This window comes from Lineus longissimus, chromosome 11 (genome assembly GCF_910592395.1).
Source record: "Lineus longissimus chromosome 11, tnLinLong1.2, whole genome shotgun sequence".
Taxonomy (NCBI): domain Eukaryota; kingdom Metazoa; phylum Nemertea; class Pilidiophora; order Heteronemertea; family Lineidae; genus Lineus; species Lineus longissimus.
The window spans coordinates 1,803,002-1,824,559 of record NC_088318.1 but is presented as its reverse complement, the minus strand read 5'-3'; the positions used below and the strand labels follow the sequence as shown (position 1 = coordinate 1,824,559).

The 21,558-nt window shown below is 41.8% G+C and overlaps 2 protein-coding genes across 19 annotated transcripts in view; both read right to left on the bottom strand.

Annotated features, from left to right (window-relative positions):
- The window catches only part of LOC135496093 (CD109 antigen-like), a 197,293-nt gene extending 191,836 nt beyond the window's left edge, over window positions 1–5,457 (bottom strand). For all 8 annotated transcript variants that reach the window (XM_064785224.1, XM_064785226.1, XM_064785221.1 and 5 more), the window contains exons 1-2: window positions 5,330–5,457; window positions 3,136–3,217 (exon numbers count right to left, since the gene is read on the bottom strand). In XM_064785224.1, coding sequence (XP_064641294.1) covers window positions 3,136–3,203 — 68 coding nt within the window. In that variant the 5' untranslated portion in view covers window positions 3,204–3,217; window positions 5,330–5,457. The remainder of the gene's footprint in view (window positions 1–3,135; window positions 3,218–5,329) is intronic.
- A 919-nt stretch (window positions 5,458–6,376) lies between these two features.
- LOC135495347 (phosphorylase b kinase regulatory subunit beta-like) lies at window positions 6,377–21,448 on the bottom strand. 11 transcript variants are annotated; one of them, XM_064783851.1, is made up of 24 exons: window positions 21,269–21,448; window positions 20,693–21,102; window positions 20,180–20,316; window positions 19,787–19,946; window positions 19,238–19,435; window positions 18,783–18,803; window positions 17,418–17,475; window positions 17,133–17,213; window positions 16,675–16,830; window positions 16,292–16,389; window positions 14,953–15,183; window positions 14,519–14,623; window positions 13,947–14,120; window positions 13,462–13,635; window positions 13,040–13,224; window positions 12,551–12,641; window positions 12,064–12,266; window positions 11,631–11,771; window positions 10,604–10,633; window positions 10,303–10,338; window positions 8,607–8,736; window positions 8,020–8,127; window positions 7,726–7,800; window positions 6,377–7,165 (listed from the first exon to the last, which is right to left on the bottom strand). In XM_064783851.1, exons 1-24 carry the CDS (start codon window positions 21,432–21,434, stop codon window positions 6,962–6,964), a joined length of 3,372 nt encoding a protein of 1,123 aa, XP_064639921.1. In that variant the 5' UTR covers window positions 21,435–21,448; the 3' UTR covers window positions 6,377–6,961. The 11 variants fall into 11 exon arrangements, with proteins under 11 accessions (XP_064639921.1, XP_064639914.1, XP_064639915.1 ...); XM_064783844.1 differs by lacking the exon at window positions 10,303–10,338 and adding an exon at window positions 9,166–9,234; XM_064783845.1 differs by lacking the exons at window positions 10,303–10,338; window positions 16,292–16,389 and adding exons at window positions 9,166–9,234; window positions 15,999–16,096.
- Between the last annotated feature and the right edge of the window lie 110 nt (window positions 21,449–21,558).

Here is a 21,558-nt window from a genome sequence, read left to right as displayed (position 1 = left end):
TCAATAAATTGATGTCGATGCATTGGTTATTTAGATCCAACCTAAATGGCATTGAAAGTTCCAACAATATTGTATTTATTTTCCAGGCCAAAAGTCTCATGTTAACCACTTTTGACCTGATATCGTCTGGCTGTTCAAAAGTATAGCCGGCTTGAGGTAATCTTGTATCCGAACCAAAGCCATTGAGATTAAATCAAAACCTGGTCAGCAGCCAAGTTTTTGTGACAGTCAGTGCAGGGGCAGCCAACTTTTGGTGACAGTCTGTGCGAGGCACATAATGGGGGAAGGTAGTGCCTGTTCGCTCAGCTGGGTTCAATTCAATTCACTTATAACGTTCATGGGCAGTTGCCCATATAGGTTAGAATGACGACATCTCCCATCCAAGGACATAATCAGAATGCCAGAGCAATGACACACAAGCACAAAACACACTGGCCTATTTATAGTTATGAATATTTTTCTCTTATAATATAATGGGAATAAAATTCATGAGTACCATCAAAGACAGATAACAATCGAGGAAAAAGATATATGCGAGATCACAACTGTAACATTTTGGGACACGAACCTATTCAACCAACCTACTCTGAAGTAGTTGTCCCTCTTCAAACTTACATGGCCAGGTACCAGCCGGTATCAATCTTCAATCTATTTATCAAATATCACTTTCTGAAAAATACCCATGGGATCCCGGTAAAAAGTTTCAAATTAGTTTTTTGCTGGTACACAAGCAGGTTTAAATTACATCGATTTAAAGGCTGAAGATGACATGGCCCTTTGCATTTCTCTGTTAATTTATGACATTTGTGACCCGTCACAGCAAAAGTAGGCGCATGTCGCTCTGAGCTTGGCAGGTTGAGGTGGACTGTTTGTTCATTTCTCTGTTGTCTGCCTTTTGTGAAATATGAGCACATCAATTTCTTCTATTATCTCCTGGTGTCATTTAGGCTCATCTTCTGCGCGACAAGCGCCTGGTTTCGCTGTGACGGGTCACATTTATGAATTATTAGGTCTAACATCCCTTTCTTGTGAGAGTGGACCCAGTGATGGTAGGCATCGGGAATCACACTTTGATGTGCTAATTGCAATCTATCATCACTTGTCTCATTTCACAGAGTATGACAACCAGTCGCAACAAAATCACAATATCATTCTATCAATACTGTAAAAAATGAAATGGCCAGGGCCATTGTGCTCACCTCATGTGGAGGAAAGATGGATAAAGAGCATGGTCTTGTGTCATGTAGTGTTAGGTTTGATGTAGGTCCAAGCAATTACAATTTCCCCAGAATGGCCAATTTACAGTACATTCGACCTCTGTGACCTTGAAAAGTAGGTCAAATCAAAGAAGACCCGGGTGACACATTGAATGGATGTTAGAATTAGATGTACCTATGATATAAAATTGGTGCCAATCGGGCAAGTCATTACTAGGAATAATGGCATTTTGAAGAATTTAGGATTTGGCCCCCTCCCTGGAGGCCAAACGTCAAATCAGATCGCACCAAACTTCGGTACCTGAGATCACCTGACCAAGGGGTACATGTGTACTTAATTTGTGATCAATAGTCATTGCAGTTAAGAAACATGCCATAGTTACGGCCTGACGGCGAATTTACGCCATTTGACCTCTGTGACCTTGACAAGAAGGTCAAATTAAAAACCTGTGTAACATATACTGTATGGTGGTTAGATGTACCCATGATATCAAATTGGTGGCAATCGGGCAAGAAGTTAAGGAATAATCACATTTTTAAGGTTTTTGGATTTTGCCCCCTGGTGGTCAAGTGGTGAATCATATTGGACCAAACTTTGGTCCCTGAGATCACCTGACTAAGGGGTAAATGTGTACCAAATTTGGTATCAATAGTCATTGCAGTTTAGAAACGTGCCATTGTTACATCCTAACGGCTAATTTACACCATTTGACCTCTGTGACCTTGAAAAGGAGGTCAAATCAAAAACCCGGAGGATATATGATGCACCTTTGCTAGAAGTACCTACCATATTTTTTTCAAAATTTCCCGACTACTATTAAGGGAGATATTGCATATTTTCACTTTTAACATTTGGCCCCCTGGTGGCCAAACCATGAAACGAATCGGACCGAAACTTGGTCTCCTAGGTGTCATTACATAAGGGTACATGTGTACCAAGTTTCAACTCAATAGCTCTAACAGTTACGAAACGTGCCCTGCTAACGGACGACGGACGACGACGACGACGACGACGACGACGACGACGACGACGACGACGACGACGACGACGACGACGACGACGACGACGGACGACGGACGCCACGGTATGGGATAAGCTCACCTCTGCTAAGAGGTGAGCTAACAACAGCATCATTGAATAATTTGAGAACAAATAATGTAGGCCAATGCCACAGGGCAATAACATCACCTACTTCTAAATACATTACAATCACTTCGTCATGACAACAGGGTATTGGTCACAGCAGGCAAGTTTATTTCAATAGAATGGGGCAATCAATTTGATTTGAGGACTGTATATACCATTGTCCGAAATGATAGGTCATCAAGCTAAAATTCGATAATTTCAAGAAAACACACATGACATATCATCATTCATGTACATGTATCATTATTGGTTTTTGGTATTCCAATCTGAATTAAGTGATCTGCACTTAGCCTCTGGACCAACAATTGTTGGATGGTTTACGCAATGCAGCGCCTGGTTAGAACATTTCTATGTCCCCTGGTTGTGATGGGTCACCGAAACTCATCATTTGGACTTCGCTTGAACCTTGCTGGTACCAGGACCACCACTCTTGAGTCTAATCTATACATTAGTTTATCTATATATTGGTGTTTATCTATACATTGGTGGAGGAGTCCCCAGGATTTCTGGAGGGGGGGGGGGTTAAATTGTTTTGTGAGAAAAAGAGGGGTATTCTCGAAGGGGTTTTCACAGTCATTTTGCTGAAAAGCATGTCTTTCAGCACTTTGGAACTTTCACGGTTGAATCCAACTAAGATTTATCCCAAAAAGGAGTTGTTAGCACCCCGACCAAACCTACGCCTACGGAGCAATTAGTCTCGTAAATGACAACATTTACAGTGACCAGCAAGGGACAGACATGACAGGGGACATATCCTCAGAGTATACATACCCGGCTGCGTAACTTGCTGACACACACAGAATCCCTACTAGCAGGATGGACATCCACGCACTGGACATTTTGGGTCTTTGCTCTGAAATGATATAGATAAAGAGAACTCAGACTTTTCATCAATCAATTGAATTAAATTCACTTCTGAGATAACAATACTGGAACTAAACTAATTAATTTTGAAAATCCTACAATTTTTACAAAGGAAATCATTTTAGTTAATTAAACCTGAAGATAAACTGATTGTGAACATTTTAGGTAAAACAAAACCCAACATTCCCACTCAAATCTGAAGTGATTTCTTCAGCCAGCAAAACAAGGTTTCAGATATTTGCCTGGCATGTCACAAGGTCTATATAAATGGAGAGGCCATTAAACCTGACTGAATTACTCCCAGGAACCAACTAATCCATGCAAGTTATTTTTTTAAGACGAAGATGGGGGCAGTCCCAAACAGTTCTCTACTCAGCTGAGGCTAAATTAACTGAGCGCTAGGAGGGGTGTCAACATGAGAGGTATGCTTATTATGTTTTTCTACTTCTCTATTTCTTAAGGCCTGCTTCTGTTGACTGTGTCAATAGTATAACAGACCAAAGTAACCTAATCGCTTCCTCAGAGCTCTCTAACATGAGAAAGAAAAACAAATCACCTGCCCTGAATATGTGATCATGTTCCTGTTTAGGCCTAACAATAAATTATTCCTATACCAGATAGGTAACATAGACAAGGATTTGATGATGGTAAGAGTGATTGAGAGAAACAGGCCTATTTATTTAAAAGTCCATTAATAATTTTGACCCACTCTCCGAAAAAAGAGAGATCAGCTGATGATCAGTCAACATCAATATTTAGCAACAATTACTGATCACAATGACTACGATATCCGGGAAAATCATTTCCCTGATCCTCACCACTACAGAGTTTCAAGAAGGGGTGACAGGCTGAGGGGGGAATTTTCAAGAGGGGTCCCCCCTTTTGTATTGGTACGGAGAACACCAAATAAACCACAGGGGATACAAGCAGAAGTAGACCCATACTTCACTTTAGCATTGTTTAGGCCAATGGTTTGGCAACAGGCACACAAAGGAAGACAAACATACTTAGTTGTGCAAAGCCGCTGGTCTAAAACAGGGGCAGACATGTGCAGAGCTGCTGGTCTAAAGACAGGGGCATACATATTAACAGTCTTTGCCTGCAGACAAATCTTGCAATAGTATAGTTTAGTAGGCCTAGCTCAGACAGGACAGGGCACTGATTTATCCATTGATGAAGAATAAGCTTATAATGGGACTGACAGATAGGATTTTACCTAGAAACACATTTATTCTACAGAAGTACAATGTACTTTCTTGACCATGTGAAAGAGCAAATCAACAAAATGATGCCATCACCATTGAGTGGGGTGGTCCAGGGCCGCGGGGATCCAGCAGTCTCAGAAAGGGAGGGTGCCCTGCTGCTTTTCACCCTCTACCTCACTTTATGTGAATAAGGGGTGTGGGCTCGAAAAGCCCCCTCCCCCAATTTATGAACTCGCTGGTATACAACGATCCACATCATGACATTACCCCCTCTCTGAAGTTATAATAAGGGGTCCGGGTCTTTTTCCCCCACTTAGACACACCCCCTACCTACATGTAACCCTTCCCAGCCCGCCACCGACCACAATGTTACCAGGGAAACCGCCCAACATAGCACTGTAATCACCACCATTGTTACTAAGCAAATACAGTGGAACCTCCCTTAGTGGACACCTCTCTATTAAGGACAACCACTCTATTAAGGACACTAGTTTTGGTCCCAAATTGGTACTTTCCATTCAATTTGACCTCTCTATCCAGGACACCTCTCTATTAAAGGACAGCATTTGGCATTCCCGATGTTGTCCTTAATAGAGAGGTTCTACTGTACATTGTTTCACTATAAGGTATATCCAACATCATAAAACGAGCAATTTAGAAGACAAACAAACCGCATATAATATATAATAGCCTACATGTACATATCGACAAATTTACCAATATAATATACATCGACCATCAATAACGGACCACTGCACCAGCTCAGCCCACATTTTGCATGTTTTGACGGTGTGGCATGTGCTTTCTCTCATGCTGCGCGCGTCATGTCAGTCATTGCCATTACCCTACGATTTCTCAGGCTCTGTATCAGAAGACAGCAAATTTTACATACGTACCTGACCGCAGGTATCCTCAGATGGCTATCTTTTGCAGTAACCCAGAATAAGATCACGATTATATCCACACACCGGGAAGTTATTCAGCAGTGTGGCGCAACTCACTTAGATTGTTTACAGGAAGTAATTACCATATGATGAGTGTGCGCATGCGTATACCTGGCTTCCATGTCAATGACGAATTAGTGCCTATTCTAATGTACAGGTAAAATTCCCATGAGGTCCTGAAACCGAGGTATTTAAAGAGCGCACGTGTATGGCGTGCGGCCTTTTAAATGTGACCACACCCTCCCCCGAGGACAATACCCTTTAATCTGTAATGTGGATTTGTAGGGCGTCTCTGATCAAGGGTGAGGGGGACAGCTGTTGAGATGGCACAAGTCTATTCCCGGGGGATATTCAGACAACAGCAGGGATGTCACTCGGGAAGGTCACAATGCCCAACCGGTAGAAAGAGAGAGTATTTAGCAGGGTTGCAAATGCCCCCCCCCCCCAGGTCTCACCAAACGTGTTTTTCAAGCAGATTTTCTGCACCCTCACTTTGCAGTGAAGGTAATCCCCCACCCACCCCCTTTGAATGAATACGACCCTTATGTCACAACCAGATAACCAAGACACAAATCTAGAATATCCTACTAGTATAAACCTTTTCTCATCTCCTCAGTTGGGACAAAGTCACAACTGCTGCACAACCTTGCCAATTGAGACAATGTCACATACACTCAGCAGAATGCAAGGACACTTGTCAGGACCCTATTTTAGTTTGTGTCAATATTTTCTCGGTTTTCAGTTGCCAAAATAACACAAGTCGCCAAAATAACGCAAGTCAACTCAAAGTTTGTAGCTGTCTTGTGTGACTGTTGGGTGCCCTCAGATATAGGCATTGACCAAGTCCAATAGTCCTGCAGTATGTCGAGTCAAACACTACGAAAGGGGGGTCCTAGGTGTCCAGGTTCAGAGTCAAACTTTTGAGGTTGTGAATGTCCTCCTGCATCAATGGTCCATATCGTATGGAGAGCCAACTTTGGGTAAAAAGTAACAAGACAGTTTATCAATAAATACTCAGTCCAGTGTTTTATTTATATACAGATTTGTACAGCGGCATTATCTACAAAGCACATTCGAAGACAATACAATGTAATTGGCTAAAGACAGATTTCATTATCTCCACCAGTATCCTCATAAATCACACTGACACTGGATAGGAGGGTTTTCTTGCCTCAGACAGTAATAACATATACAACAATATTGAATAGTGACCAATGCCATCTCATGAAAACTGGGTAAATATCCCAATAGCCAAATCTACCAGTTACTACATCCTCCAATTCAGTACACTGTGATGGAGAAGATACCAGGACGATCAACATGATGCAACTGAATACCAGTTCAGTTATTAAATCCTATAATTCAGCACATTTGTGGGCGAGGAAGACAGCGATGATCAGCACAACGCAACGATGCAGTTTGTTTTCTCACCGAGTACCAGCTGATACCATGCCTGTATTTCAGGTAGTGATATTCAGTAATGTCACACCGGTTTTTAACCGAGGTATACTTGAATTGTTTCATGTCCTTTGTTCAGTCCACAAGCTTGTTCAGTCCACTACCAAAATAGTTATCACTATATTTCTAACTGACAGAACACGTGTTCTCTCCAGTGCTAAGAATCTGACCCGCAAGAAGTTCTTCCACAACAGTTTTTGCAATATAACTGGTAGTTCCGTGCTTGATGTTAGGCGGTGTGTTGTAGAAAGCATGCATACTGTCTTGTTTCTCGTATTCAGATGTCTGGCTCTTGTTAGTCTGGAAGGCTTTGAAAGCACCTTGAATGATCTGTATAAAGAAGGAAAAGAGACTGGCTGATGAACAAGATGACTACAGAATTAACTTTCCTACGATAAACAGGTGGACTTACTTCACTTGGATAACTTACTGGGCCAAATTCATAAAGGGTGTTTAGCTTAAAACAGCGTTTAACTACGGAATAGACAGATTCTGGCCCTTCATGTGAATCTTCACAGAATATGAACAGGCCCTGAAACTGATTAGAGAGAAGTTGTACATGTCTAACCCTTAAACGCCCTTTATGAATTTGGGCCACTGAATCTGCCATGGCTAGTTTGTGCAAACATTCATTGCATAGAAGAGTCAGTTACAACAACAGCTTTACCTTTACGAAATTCAAATCTGAGGATATTTAGTTCTCAACCTGAGGACAGGCACTAACTACAAAGTCCTGCAGTTGTATGTCAAAAGACTGGCCATAGCTAATCTGTGAAAAGTTCAGCAGCAGAGACCTATCAAATGACCGTCTTAGTGAACAAAGACCAGTCTGCAAGTTGAGGAAATCGACCTGTTTACACGACGCCCTGTTAATGTCAGTGTCATCTCACCTTGTCAATATCAACAGCCGTCGAGAATTCGAGCTCGGGATTTCGTTCCAAAATAGTTGCCACAACCATGAACGTCTGAAAAGGCAGAGACATTGAATAATTTTGCGTCGTGCTTTACTTGCCGGATGAATCGCAACTTGGGTATAAAGACAAAAACAATTGGCTTTGGTGTCTCTGATGATGTCATTGTTTTGCAGAGTAAGTAGCAGTTCTGCTTTTTGATGTATTCAGGTTCTCAATTTTCGGGAGTTTATGTGTCTTCGCCGAGGGAATCCTGAGTGTTGATCAGCTTACCTCGACTACAACTTGTCTGTAGGCAGGGTCAGCAATCTTACTCAACATCTGTTCGACCAGGAGCATGAAGTTCAGCTCGTAGAGAGTCATGTCTGAGAGGGTAGGTTGCTGGAAAAGTGACAAGATATAGGCGTAACTGATTGTTTAAGTAAGCTACATATACTGTGTTTATGTCTTTAGGCTAGTAGGCCTATTTGAACAGACGTACTTCAATTAGCTTAAGTTAAATAGGTCGACACTGTATTCTGTGTGGCAGTGCCATCTAGGGAGAGGGGAAAGCTCTAGGAGCCACTGTCGATTAGTGGCTTGCACTGGACAAGCATCAAGAGAGCCCAGGTTCAAACTTTACAGTTGTTCTGAGACTTTAGGCAGGTCTCTTTGTCCAGCTTGCCTTACTCCACCAAGGTGTAAATGGCTACTGGTCAGAAATGCTCAGCTTGTAGTGCTGAACAAGCAGCTTCTCTGAGTGTAAACGAAAGGCTTCCGGATAGACTTGGGTTGAAGTGTAAAATCAGATAACAACTTCTCCCGAAGTTGACAACAAACTTTAAGTTTTAACTTGACAATAAGTAGTAAAGTTTTCTCACCTGAGGTAAATGATAGCCAGCCACCTTCAGGCCCCCTGCTGTCTTCTCCAGTATCTGCCAAACTTTCTCATAGAAGTCCTTCGGGACACGATTCAGAGCGCCATCGAGCTGTCTTCTCCAGATCGAACTCCTGTAAGACAGATAAAGAAAGGCTATAATGAAGTAGTAGACATGAATAGAGCAATGGACATAGCGCTCCAGTCCTCTTGCAAGGCTCTATTTCCTTCATATCAAAGTATTGGAAAATGAATGAGAACTGTGATAGTGCTTTTTTTGCCAAAGAAGTCATTTTTTCAGCACATCTTGGTTCATTTAACAAATTTCTTCTATTTTGTGCTGTGGATATTACTGACAAGACCTTGAGGAGTTAAACTCAAAATTTCATTGGTGTTGCCCCAAGGAGCTCAACTGATGGACATCCACTTATCCATTCACTTACATGAGATGTGCCCAGTGCATACACCAAATCTCCGTTAGAGCAGTTATGCGCGTAATTTGCAGACATTTGGTGGTGTACAGTACCTACATGTAGAAACAGAACAGAAAGAAACCATCTCACCGTTTATACCCCAAGATGAACACCGAGTCAGAAGAGCGACTGTCAGAGGCGGCTGACACGGTCGAGGTCCTAAAGAACAGGGTGAGAGCAAAGCAGAGTGAACTACAAGCTACTATAGAATATTAGTCATGCGTACAAACCTAGCAGACAACCACGTGTCTATCTGCCGAGAACCGATTTTGAGATTTTTGGAGGATATTTTCATCTCTGTACTACCTTTCAGCAAGGGGGGGGGGATATGAACAACAATCTGGGCAGAAAACTTTCGAAATTGGCCATGAAAGGCCCTTAAGTTGAAACCCTTTTCACCTTTTTTCAAACTGACCATGACGAATTGTTCCTGTATGTTTCAAAAGTGCCCATGAGGGTTTAAAGCCCTTCTTGTCATCAGGGTACTATACCCCTTGTTTCATGGCAGATAGACAGCGGTGTGTTGAAAAGTTAATTGGCACTCGAAGAACATCAGGAGTTTTTTAGTAACTTAACACCTACTTGACATTATAAACAGGCAAATATACATATACCTCCAAAACGCACGAAGACAACCAGGGAACATTACATACACAACCAATCATAATTCATATACCGGTAACCTATCAACACAGACTGAGAGAGAATGAAAGTGCTGGTGTAAGTCGAAGTGAGGTTGGGACTGACTGTACAAAACTGTCAAAGAAGGAGGTATTAGTGTAGGTCAGATAGTGTTCCAGTTAGTTTTATTTGTAGCATCATTTGGTTCAATGCATGCAGAGAATCATTTTTTGGTACTTCAATGTGCAGCCACCAGTGTCCTCAGGACAGTGTTCTCGCAGAAGACAAGTAACTTGTCTGAGGTCAGTATTAACTGAAGTGATGTTTGAATGTAGACGCCTCGGCAAAGCACTACCAGTAATAGTAAGCCTACACAGACTACTAGGCCCGGTAATGGCTTCTTAGGCAGTGCTGGGTAATTCAATTCTCGTCACCTTTACAAATGTAGTCCAGTGAAAAATGCCTTTTCAAGAACTACATATCATAGCCCAGCTGTGTTTTGGGGATGATATTAGGTTTGGTTAAACAAGAAAAACATGTTATTTTCAACAAGGGGTCCAAGGTAGTTATTTGGAACATCCATTATAGGGGGCACTACCTTCTTACCTTGATGCAAACGATTCTGGGCTAGGTCTTGACCAACTAGTAGAATACGAGATTAAAACTTTACATAGATTTATCATGTTTATCATTAAGGAATATGTTAGCACAAATTAGTATATCGGTACTAAGTAACAGTCATGTAAGGTCCAGTCTGGGGTTACTTGTGTCAAAAAGTTGTGTTATGTCACTGATCTAGATTTGCGAGCCAGTTTATTTGTCCCTCACCAAAATATTACACATACCAATTTCCTTTATACAGACAGAGGATTTAATGCTTTTGTACCGGGCATAAAAAAATATCTACCTTCTTGACTTCATATACTCTGGCGCTTGGCTAACAAGGGAAAGAGACAAGCAATGCAGTTAACATGTCGATCTAGGTTGTCAACATTTTATCAAGACTACAAAATAAACAATTCGGATCTAAAGGATAAGCACTCTAGTGATCAGATAGACTGTACAGGCAAATTTACACGTTTGCCTAAGCTTTGATATGCAGAGCTAGTTGACTTGATACCGCAAGGAAAAATGCCAGTGCATCATAAACACACATCCCAGCCCTGGTTACAAATATTCAATCTTTTTTTCAGACCCACTTTTCAGACTCCGAATATCTCACTTATCAACTTCAACATTTACGCTGTTGCACTATAGATTGATGTGTGACATTGGATGATAACCTGTACCGTAGTCAATAATGGACTATAAATCTCAATTCTAACTTTTTGTAGACTTGATAAAATGTTGATTATTCCTTAGTATTATGAGTAAGTACTGCACAACATCATCACAACACAACAATAACGTCTGCAACAATTGTTTTGTTAGAGAAATATTCCGATCCAAATCAAGTCTCAGTCGACTCAGAGTCACAGTACGGTAATCATGCTATGGGCTGGAGCCAACAAAAACGCCCCCGTCATAAAATTTCTGGAGAAGGAGAGTGTAAATTGTTTGTACAAAATGTCTACTGGCGTAACATGGAATATGTAGAAACAAAGCAAGGGCTCTTAAAGCGGTATTCAAAACACTAAGTAAAGGTCAATAATATCACACTTAAAGATGAATAGGTTAGCATCACAAGCGCAACACATGCATCATAGGCCATAGGCCAAATCCACAATTGGGGTCAGTTTTTGAATTTGTGACGACATTTTCACTCTGCCCCCGAAATAAGTCGCATTAGACATGTTTTTGGATTTGGCCCACAGCCTATTAATGAAACTACCAATCAACTGAACGGTGCATATCTTTATTAAGATTAGCATGTAGACTTTCCCTTTTAACGACAACAATTTCACATGCAAAGATCTGAGAGAGCCTGATCTTACCTGTAGTCCTGATCGAGGTCGAGCTTCATGAGGATCGAATGGAGAAGATTACGGATCGTCCCCGGCGAGAGGCCGTACAGGGATGAGGGTTCTTCATCATCGCTGTAGTTGATTTCTAACTGCATAGCTTGGATTATCCATCTGAAGTACATGCACGAAATAAATCAGTTTTCATTTTCTTGATGTTTTACAAAGCTAATTAAAAGCTCTGCAGAGACAATTTGCCAAGTTTTCAATAAGCAAGACTGCTTGGAATTCGTCACTGCCATATCAGAGAATTTTTATTTGCTCTTTAATATATTTGTAAATTGAGTTCTAACGGACAAAAAATACTTTGTATGAGAAAGAAATTGAGTCGTGAGGCAGTACGCAGTGTCTCTAGTAGTTGATTCCCAAGTGACTTCAGGGCAGCATGGTCATTCAATAAACATACCCGATACGAACTTTGAGAATCCCATCAAAGAGTTCTGGATGGACAGAGAAGAGCATGCCCACATTGAGAATCATCTCCTGTTGAAGTACGGCCTGGTAGATGTCATGGGGGTAGCACTTCATGTAGAGGATGTTACGGATTTCGTCCGGTGAGAGCGGCTTGTCGATCACTTCTTCTTCATGGCCGAACACACCAAGAGTCACCTACAAGGGGAATTTTAGGTAAATCACTTGGTTATAAAGGTTTAGCGTTGTAAAAACAGCATGGTACTAACAAAGATGATCACTGCACGGAGGCCTCAGTCGGGTTTAAATCAGAATAGCAAGACAGTTCCGTCAGATTTTGATTTTTTCCATTTTGTGTGACTGGGAAGCCGAGAGCTTGGTAGCGCGTAGTAAATCTGTTAGTCGTTCAAGTCTAAGCTAAACCTGCCACACAGACGAATCACAGATTGTGTCAGTCAACTGGAGAGTGATCTTATACATACCTGCCTGCCACGGACTAAAACAGATGACAATGACGGTGCCAAGCTGTCCACTATCTTATGAAGCAGAGCGGAGCAGAAGCGTACAACAGCCCTGAAAAACAACAAGGATGAGCCCTTCAAAGGGAGAATATAGCTAAGCCACAGGTAGGCCAGATCATGTAGTACATCCTATCCTTTAGTGACAATTTAAGTCGCTTGTGTATAGATACGAATGTCTTATAAGGACTGGCAACTTATAAATACCTTGGTTGGAACTTGATTTAGAGAGGATACCCTTTGAAACAGACTGGGGTCTATGTTATGGAATCGTAGTCATACGAACCACGATGAGGCTGCTGCAGTCCAGTGGAAAGGTTCAGTGTAAACATTTAGCCACTACTGATGATATAGAGCATGTATTCATGTAGAGTCTATTCAGGCGATCTATCTAAGCATTAGACTTCTCCACCCCATTCACAGAAACCACAAGCTTCAAAACCTCAAACATACCAGTTTTGTTGAACACCAGCCTTCCTAATAAGATGCTGAAGGTGATCTCTGACGGTGCAATCATCCACTCTGAAGTTAAGGCCCTCCCTCCTGAGCAGGATGTGAAGGATATGACTCTGGAGTAAGAGGCGTGTTGTGTTGTGAAGATCTCTCACCAAGTCCCAGTTAGACTTCCTCTCCAGTTCCTGAAACGTTTTAGATATTGAGAGGTGTAAACTCAGGACTTTACATGCTTTACTGCGCTCTCTCTGTCAGCTGTCACTAATGTTGACCTACAGAGTTTCTGTACTTGTGTAGAGGGCGCTGCCTACCCCTTATTTCAGTAGGCTCTGCTATGGCCATAACAGCATTTATTCCTTAAAATCTTGTCAAATTTCAAAGAAACACAAATTTCGGGCTTTTTTATCAAATGAGATACTTACCACGGTATTGATACTTGTGGCGTCATCTTCAATCTTTCCCTCTTTAGGGAGATCAGTCAAGCCCTCGTAGTTGAGACCAGAGACGACCTCTTGGATAGGGGTGAATGTGCTGCCCTCGTCCAGACTGCCGCGGAAGAAGTCCAAGTGCTCGATGCAAGCAGACGACACCATCTCCTGCAATACAAAATAGATCACATGATGAAGTATTTGAATGCGATTTGATTAGCAAACTATTTGGTTTCCCTTCAGACCATTGCCAGGTAAACTGACACTGATAACTAGACAATCTGTGCAGTCAAAGAAATCAACAGAGTGCCAGTCTAGCAAAGAAAAGGAGGAAGAGAGTAGTATTTACAAAGACACTGCTTCGAAAAACACAACAGATGTGTGATCCCACTGCAAAGATTTCATACTGATCCCAGTTAATTGTTCAGCAGCCATTTTTGCATGACAATTTGACTCGATAGATTTCCTAATGTTTCTACCTGTAATCTTCCAAGCCTGATCTTCACACCGTTGACTTCACCTCGCTTCATTTCAGCTAAGAAATCGACAAAGTCGCGCCACTGCGGGCTCTTGATTGTGTCTTCACGAATCAGCATACAGAATGTTGGCCGTCCTCCGAGCTTCCATGTCTTAGCAAGAAATGCCAAGTCATTCTTTAAGACAGAAGAAAATAGTTACACATATGAAATGATGAAGGAGTTGGAACATTCAATGCTGTAGTCACAACACTTTATAAACAGATTTGATTTTACATATGATTGACTCAACATCCACTCCATATTTCACCTCACCAGTCACTCCCAGAAAAACAGCACTGGCCCCTGGAAAATGCAATTGATATGAGGCAATCGTCGTTATTCACATGTTAATGCCCCTAATGTCATAACCCCTTTCATTATGACATGATGTGTCTGTCTAAATGTGGTTCCATTGATTACACAATAGGCGTCATCTCGAGTTTTTTATGTCGGAAATCATCCACATCAACATGGCAGCGTCCACGGGATCTCGGTCCCAAGACAGGTTTCAAAAAGAAATCAACACACTTTACCTTCAGTTCATCAATGACCAGCGGCATATCTTGCGACAGGTAGAAATCACTCAGTTCAAACAGTAATGGGTAACATAGCACCGTCGTGTTCGATATACGATAAAACTGAAATACAGAAACATGATTTGATAAACAGATTTCTGATTTGTAATCTCACATGTCTGAGAATAGTTGGCTTTTACACCTCTAAAACATAAGCGTTCAGTATCCATGGTGATCCAAAGCATTACATAGCTTTTTATTAATACATGTATTTCCATGTGTTTGCGTGCAGTAAAAGCTACATTTCAATGTTTGTTTCATGTAATTTGGTATAAAGCGAAATATCAAAGATTGTGCAAGTCCAAACCATGTTACTTTTTGCCGTACAGTGTAGGTATTGGGAAGTCCCAAAGTGCTGATTTAACCATAACCACATCCATTTTTTCACCTACCTTAGCTGTACCAAGCTGTCCAATAGGCCTCTTGGGTCTCCCCGACAAGCCTAACTTCCTATTCTGCCCCATGTATTCGTATGCTTTGACTAGAGTGTTCGGAGACCAGATCTGGACCGGTTCAACCTGATGGGGCGTCTGCGCATGGATACCATACGTGGCAAGCAGCTGCTGGAGACGGATACTCTCTGCGATGAGCAGTACCTGAACTGAAAGATCTTTGGCAGTATTCTGGAACAAAATTGTCAATAAACTCTTACATATAATCATAATTTAATCAGTTGTTATTCTGACATTGCTCCGAATATTCAGAGGCCAACCAAATGAAGGGGAGTTTCAATCAAAGATAAGATAATCAAACCCATATTTTGGATCACTGCTTTCTCTTTACTTGCCTACCTTAACTAATAAGCTGTATCTAAAGCCCAAGGACGGGACAGGTCAAGCGTCCTTCGTTCAACAGTAATAAGCTGTATCTATACAGAACCATAATACAAGTCCTGTAGGCCATCGTTACAATATTCTTGCATAAATCTTATAGACAAATGAAACAATCATTCATACAGTGGAGCAAAGAAAGGCGAGATCACTTTACCTCCACCACCTTTGGTCTCAAGCATTGTAAAGGAAAATTTTGCCAACACTATCTAGGATTAACAACCATTATGTACAATATATTGCCGAAAGCCTATATTCCTTCCTCCAGCAAGCACCTAATGCATGATGAGGTAAAACAACACAACCCGTCTGACGTCTGGAAACAACAGTCAGAACATTAGATCATTAAAGACTTTTCACAAATTGCAGAGATATTTACAGCGGTAGATATTTACAATGAGGCACAGCTCTGCCTTTTGACGCAGCACTTCCTATTCTAAACTACACTAGGCACTAGGTTTGTACACAAACCTCGAAGTAGGAATAGCGAATATAATGCTTGGACCTCATGCGGACAGGAAGGAACCTATGTGCAGGGTCAAGGTCGGCCAAATGCAGGAGGTTATCCACTGGAAGACAGAATGACACACCCTGGTTTGAAAACAAACCTTGAAATAGGAGTATCTAATGTTGTGTTTATCACTGAGTCCCTTTGGTAGGAATCTGTGGATAGGGTCTAGCTCTGCTACATGCACGAGGTCATCAACTGGAAGAAATAATGGGTGTAAGCCAACATACTAAGCACTCCTCTCAGGCCACAGAGTCCCCCTTCATGTCGGGACGTCTCACCTGCTGCAGTAAGCATAAGAGATATCCTACACTAGGGGCAACTCTGCAACCTGCTGATGAACACAACGACACAGATTATGATGTTGATGACGACACTTAGTGCTGTACAGACCTGAAATGAGGAGTAACGGATGCTGGGTTTGGGCCGCTTCCCTGCTGGTAAGAATCGTTTGATGGGGTCTAGTTCCGTCACATGAATAAGATCATCAACTGGAACCAAGAATGATAAAGGGGACGTGGTTGAAAAGGATCATGATATCTCTATATATAGTGGAACCTCTCTTGGCGGACAGCTCACTAATTAAAGGACACCCTCACTTTTTAAGAGTCTGCTTTGTCGCTCCTGAAATGGGTACAGTTATGTTGTGTACACAATAAGTTCAGTTTGACAAATCTCATAGCAAGAAATTGCAAGCTGAAAAATGAACACTTTGAAAGCAGATTAGAGGCAGATTAGAGACATCGTTAACCATTGAGAAAAGAAGAATTTCCTACCCAGTAGCTGTGAGATGATATATATGGCCTGCCCCCACATGAACAGGCCCTCCTTACTGCCTTCAGGGCTGGGCATCCTGGACTGACTCCCTGGGGCCGCTCTCTCCCCTTCAATGTAGTCCTTTGGCACGTAGTAATACTTGGGAAGAACATATCCTGAAGGGAAGTAAGATGCAACACACTGTTGGGCGGATCGAAAACAATGTGGGTACAAGCTGATAGTGTTCACATAGCACCCCCTCCCCCCAACTCCTGGAGTGTTCTAATAGAGTTGGGCACCAATTTGATGTATTCGCGACTACATGGAGCAGGGCCAGAACTTGGGTTTACAATTTCATTACAACAGTGGTGTAAAACCTTCAGTGAGTACGCCTACAATACAATGGGAGAGTATGGACTTGTCCAAAGCACAGAGCTCACACGAAGGGCATCTTCAGTGGGAGACACATTACACTTACCACCGTCCGCTGTCCTTCTCAATAACGGTTCCAATAGACTCTGATAATGCTGAACATTCTCTTCATTGCCCGAATACATGCCTGAAACACAACAATATCACAATAATATTTACTGCAAACCTGTAAATGTTTGTACCCATTGATTCTATTTTGGCAGACAATGAAATTTCTTCTTGTTTTTCCAATTAAAAATTTGTTTTTGTTTTGGGTGATTATGCTGGACTGCCAGTACATGACAGACAGTTATGGTGAATGAAAGACACATTAAATGAAGGTTCTACTTACTTTCGATAATCATATAGACAAACATCATAGGCCATTCACATTCGATCCCGTCAAAGTTCTGAAACGGAAACAGACATCAATTGTTACAAAGGATTAATCAGTGAGTTGGAGATCACCTGGTTGCATATTCAACACCAATAACTGGGACTTGCTCATAGCAGTTCATAACTAAGTCGGATTCAACTTCCTCAGTGGGCGGCTGACATACAATGTATTGCATGAGAAGACCTATCACTGGGCTGTCGGAGGGCCACAGTGGAAATTTCAGCGTGTGTCACTCTGGGATCCCCATATCGATTCCCAGCCGGTCCCCGCAGAAGACTGATGGGATAGAGAGGGCAACTCTGTTCGACAGCGAAGGACTTCTCAGGCGGCTCTGGTTTTTTCCTACTTTAAATAACAAATTGACTTATCTATCATCTTGATATTTTATTTCAAGCGTGCTCATGTCGATATGTTTGAACCTTCAATAGTGTAACCACTATCTCCAAGCTGGTGAATGTGCCACTACCAAGTATCATTATCATGCCACCCTCCAAGACCACTCAAACCCAGTCGCAAGGTGCAGCCCCACCAAGAAACTTATTTTCCTACAGATTTGTGGCAATGTACCCCCCCCCGAACGACTTCTTCCACCCCTCCCTCAGTTAAAGTCTTATCTAATGTTAGTAGCAAAGCTGGGAACTACTGGGAGGTTGGTTTAGTGAAAGTCAAATCACTCAAAAGAAGCTTAGAAATCAAATGAATTCAAGACACTATCTGAAGTGCCAAACTGAGAAGAATGAACACTTGTTACACAAGTTCAAGGAAGTGGTATTAGACCACATGAATAAGAGTCGTAGAACCGTAGAAGTGTAGCATCCCAGACAACATGCTGTATACTTAGAAAACACTAACCCACCCAAGGCTATACCCCATACCTAAAACTCACCGTAAAAAAGCCTGAATTGTTCTAAATCAGGAAAAACATTTTTCAGGGATCAAAAAGGCAAAGTCTTTGGTTAACAAGCATGAAAATATCTAAGAGGAAAATGTATTTGGCAATTAATGAATAATGCTTAGTTAGTTATGGAATGATGAACAGCTAAGAGAACTGAGATTCCGAATTCCAGACATTACAAGGCAACTGCAGGTTCCAGGCCAACTCATAATCTTGAGGGCCAAGAAAACGTTAAATAGGAACTTTATTGTGTCTTTGAAGTCACAGAGTGCTGTTTCCTTGACACACATTCAAGGGGCACGACACTCAGGAATACAAGATCGCCCAGAACCGGGACGTGCCTCATAATCCCCACAGTTCAGGATATCAACTCTCTGCATGATGAATGTTTTACGGTGGCCGTAAGCTTGGGTCATGTGACCTACCTCGAGGCTTGCCATGCCGCCCTAGTGAGATACCAAACACACATGAGTTGGTGGCGCAAAATTGAGATTAGTTGCCGCAGCAGCGAGAACTGTGGGTAAGTGCATGAAAACACACAGACAAGGTCAAATGATGATGGTAAAACTAGCCTGGTTTACCAGCCTAGAAGTTTAGTAACATGAAGCAAGAGTGTGGTCAAGATCCCAGACAACGGTAAACCATCTTTTGAAATTAACAAGAGGTGACACTATGTCATGAGATGTCACGAGCTGTTAGCATTGTCGTTTAAAGATGTTCTTATGGTACCCGCGAGATAAAGACTTGTTGCACCATCTACGGGAATTCCTCAAAGGTCTGCATCCTCATCATACAAACCCTCTCCCACAACTCCACAATCACAGATCATACAACCTTGACATCACTCTGGTTCTTGATGAACATTTTGCTCTTCACCCACCTTAATTTCAGCAGGCCTGTACAGCTTCCTATTCTTGTCTTCAACAACGGTCCTGTAACCATCTCGTAAGAATCGTTTGAAACCATATCGTCCCTTCAGTTTCCGTGTAATCTTGTCGATCGTTTTGGACCTCAGCGGTTCATCATGGGTTGCAAATGCGGGCCAACATATAGTGGGGATTAGTGAAGAGTCAGTATTCTGAAATCAAGAATAATGTATAATTTGATGGTTAAACTTGATCAGGCTTGGCTTTCCAATTGGTACTTTATAGTCATATACTTCTTTTTCTTCTCTGCATTCTTGAATCTTCCTTAAATGGACAGTTCTGTTTTGGAGACAAAACTGAATGCTGGTGTCCGTCATAATTCATCCTGGTCACCATAGGGCTTGTCCTAAATACAGGTTTCAGATAATGCGAAGGCTCACATCGAACCTAGTGGATAAACTTTGAAGATGATTTACTAAAAAGTTTCAATAGGAATTGAGGGCAACTGTCTGAACTGATGACCCAGGATATTCTTCCACAAAAGGTTTCCAAACTCTCCCTACCTTTGATGCTGATTCTCTCGGTAGCAATGTTTCAAAGATTGTCCTATTCCTATTGTAAGCATCGATGTCTACATAGATCACAGACCACACAGCACCTTGTTGACCAAACACATTGAAACCATTGATGGCCTCGAGAGCAGCCTTCGACATCCCGATAGAGCTGGAAGAAAGACATGTTCACAGAATTGCAAAGTAATCTGTGAAAATAACATATTAGCACAGAATGCTGTTACTTCCCTTGCACAAACCTATTTTCGACATCAGCTTCCCTGAAGACTTCTCATAGATGTTCTGCATTTTGCAGTAGTGGAACGACGTCACATCGCCAACTGAGGTGAGTGACCAATCACATGACGACAGACACTAGAGAAACAAGTTTAATGACATATTTACCTTGCATGTAATTCCGGTGATCCATTATTATACTTGCTCCCCCTCTCCCACATGCCAAAATCGGGTGTCCTGTACGTTCTCTCAATGTAGAACACCAAGTTCTGTATGAACGTCACTTCATCTGTGGTGTAGATAATCTAAAAGGACATGCATGAAAAACACAACTGAAACTCACATTACCCGGTACTTCCAACCCCTACTCAATACAATACCCCTCCTGCACCTCAGTCAATATTAATGGGAGAATTAATGAAACGGTCCCAAATTGCTGCATGTGTATGGAATTCCATGCTAACTGATCATGAGTTCAGCAGACCAAATCGAGGTAACCAAGTTTTCTTCCGCTGAAGAGGAAATAAGAAGGTACATTTTTGTAGCACTTGCACTGAAAAGGTGGATGAGCGAAATCCACTTTAAATATCTCCAACATACGTTGGCATAAGGCCTACCAGAATAAGTGCTTTGTTTATAATAAATAATGATATTTGTTTTATCCCATATTTGAAGCCTTACCTGTAGCCCTGACTCGATCATCTCAACAAGATAAAGTAAGAACATGGCAACACAGTCGATCTGGAGGTGTTGGTAGTCCTCATCCCTCAGGACAGGGTCGCCGGTGATCATATCAAACTTGGAATGCAGCGCATTCTTTGGAGACTGGGTCACTTTGAATTTTTCCACCTTATCCGCTTGTTTCATCCAACAATGCAGAATGCCCCTCATACATTTCACAGCCGTCTGCCCGAGTTCATGCGTCCTGCCCTTATCGTAGTCAATCCTCCTGTAGGCAACTGACAATGCCCAAATCGCAGAGGCACAGTAGATGCTGTCACGGACATAGGCAACCTTTTTCTCTGCTCCAACTGTGCTGGCAGGGAAAAGGCCGGTTGTTGGGCTCTGGTAAGCAATGATTTGATGTCTCACTGAAAAAATGAGGGTGTTGCCTGTTGGAATGAACTAATTAGACCACCCAACGTTAGCTTAAACGAGAAGAAGATAATGAAATGACTTCAAAACCTACAATGCAAAACCTGGTAGGCCTAGGACTAGGTAATCAAAATGTCAAAAATGACAGTCTCAGAAACTGACCATTTTTGTAGTATTCATTTAGCTTCTGAACCCTGAGATTGAAGTCCATGACCTCGTTACTCTCTCCATGTTTCATGAGAGTGTGAAATGTCTCTTGTCTAGACATCCAGGAGGGGCGAAATCGGTCTTCGTGGTGCAAACGCTCAGATGTCGACAAGATCGACATCTTCTTCGTCAATATTTTGTGTTCACCCCGAATGACCTAGATTTTTAAAACTCAATAAGTAAATTATTGTTTTAGTAAATCATGTTAAAAATACTACTATTAAAACGAATAATGCCTATTTAAA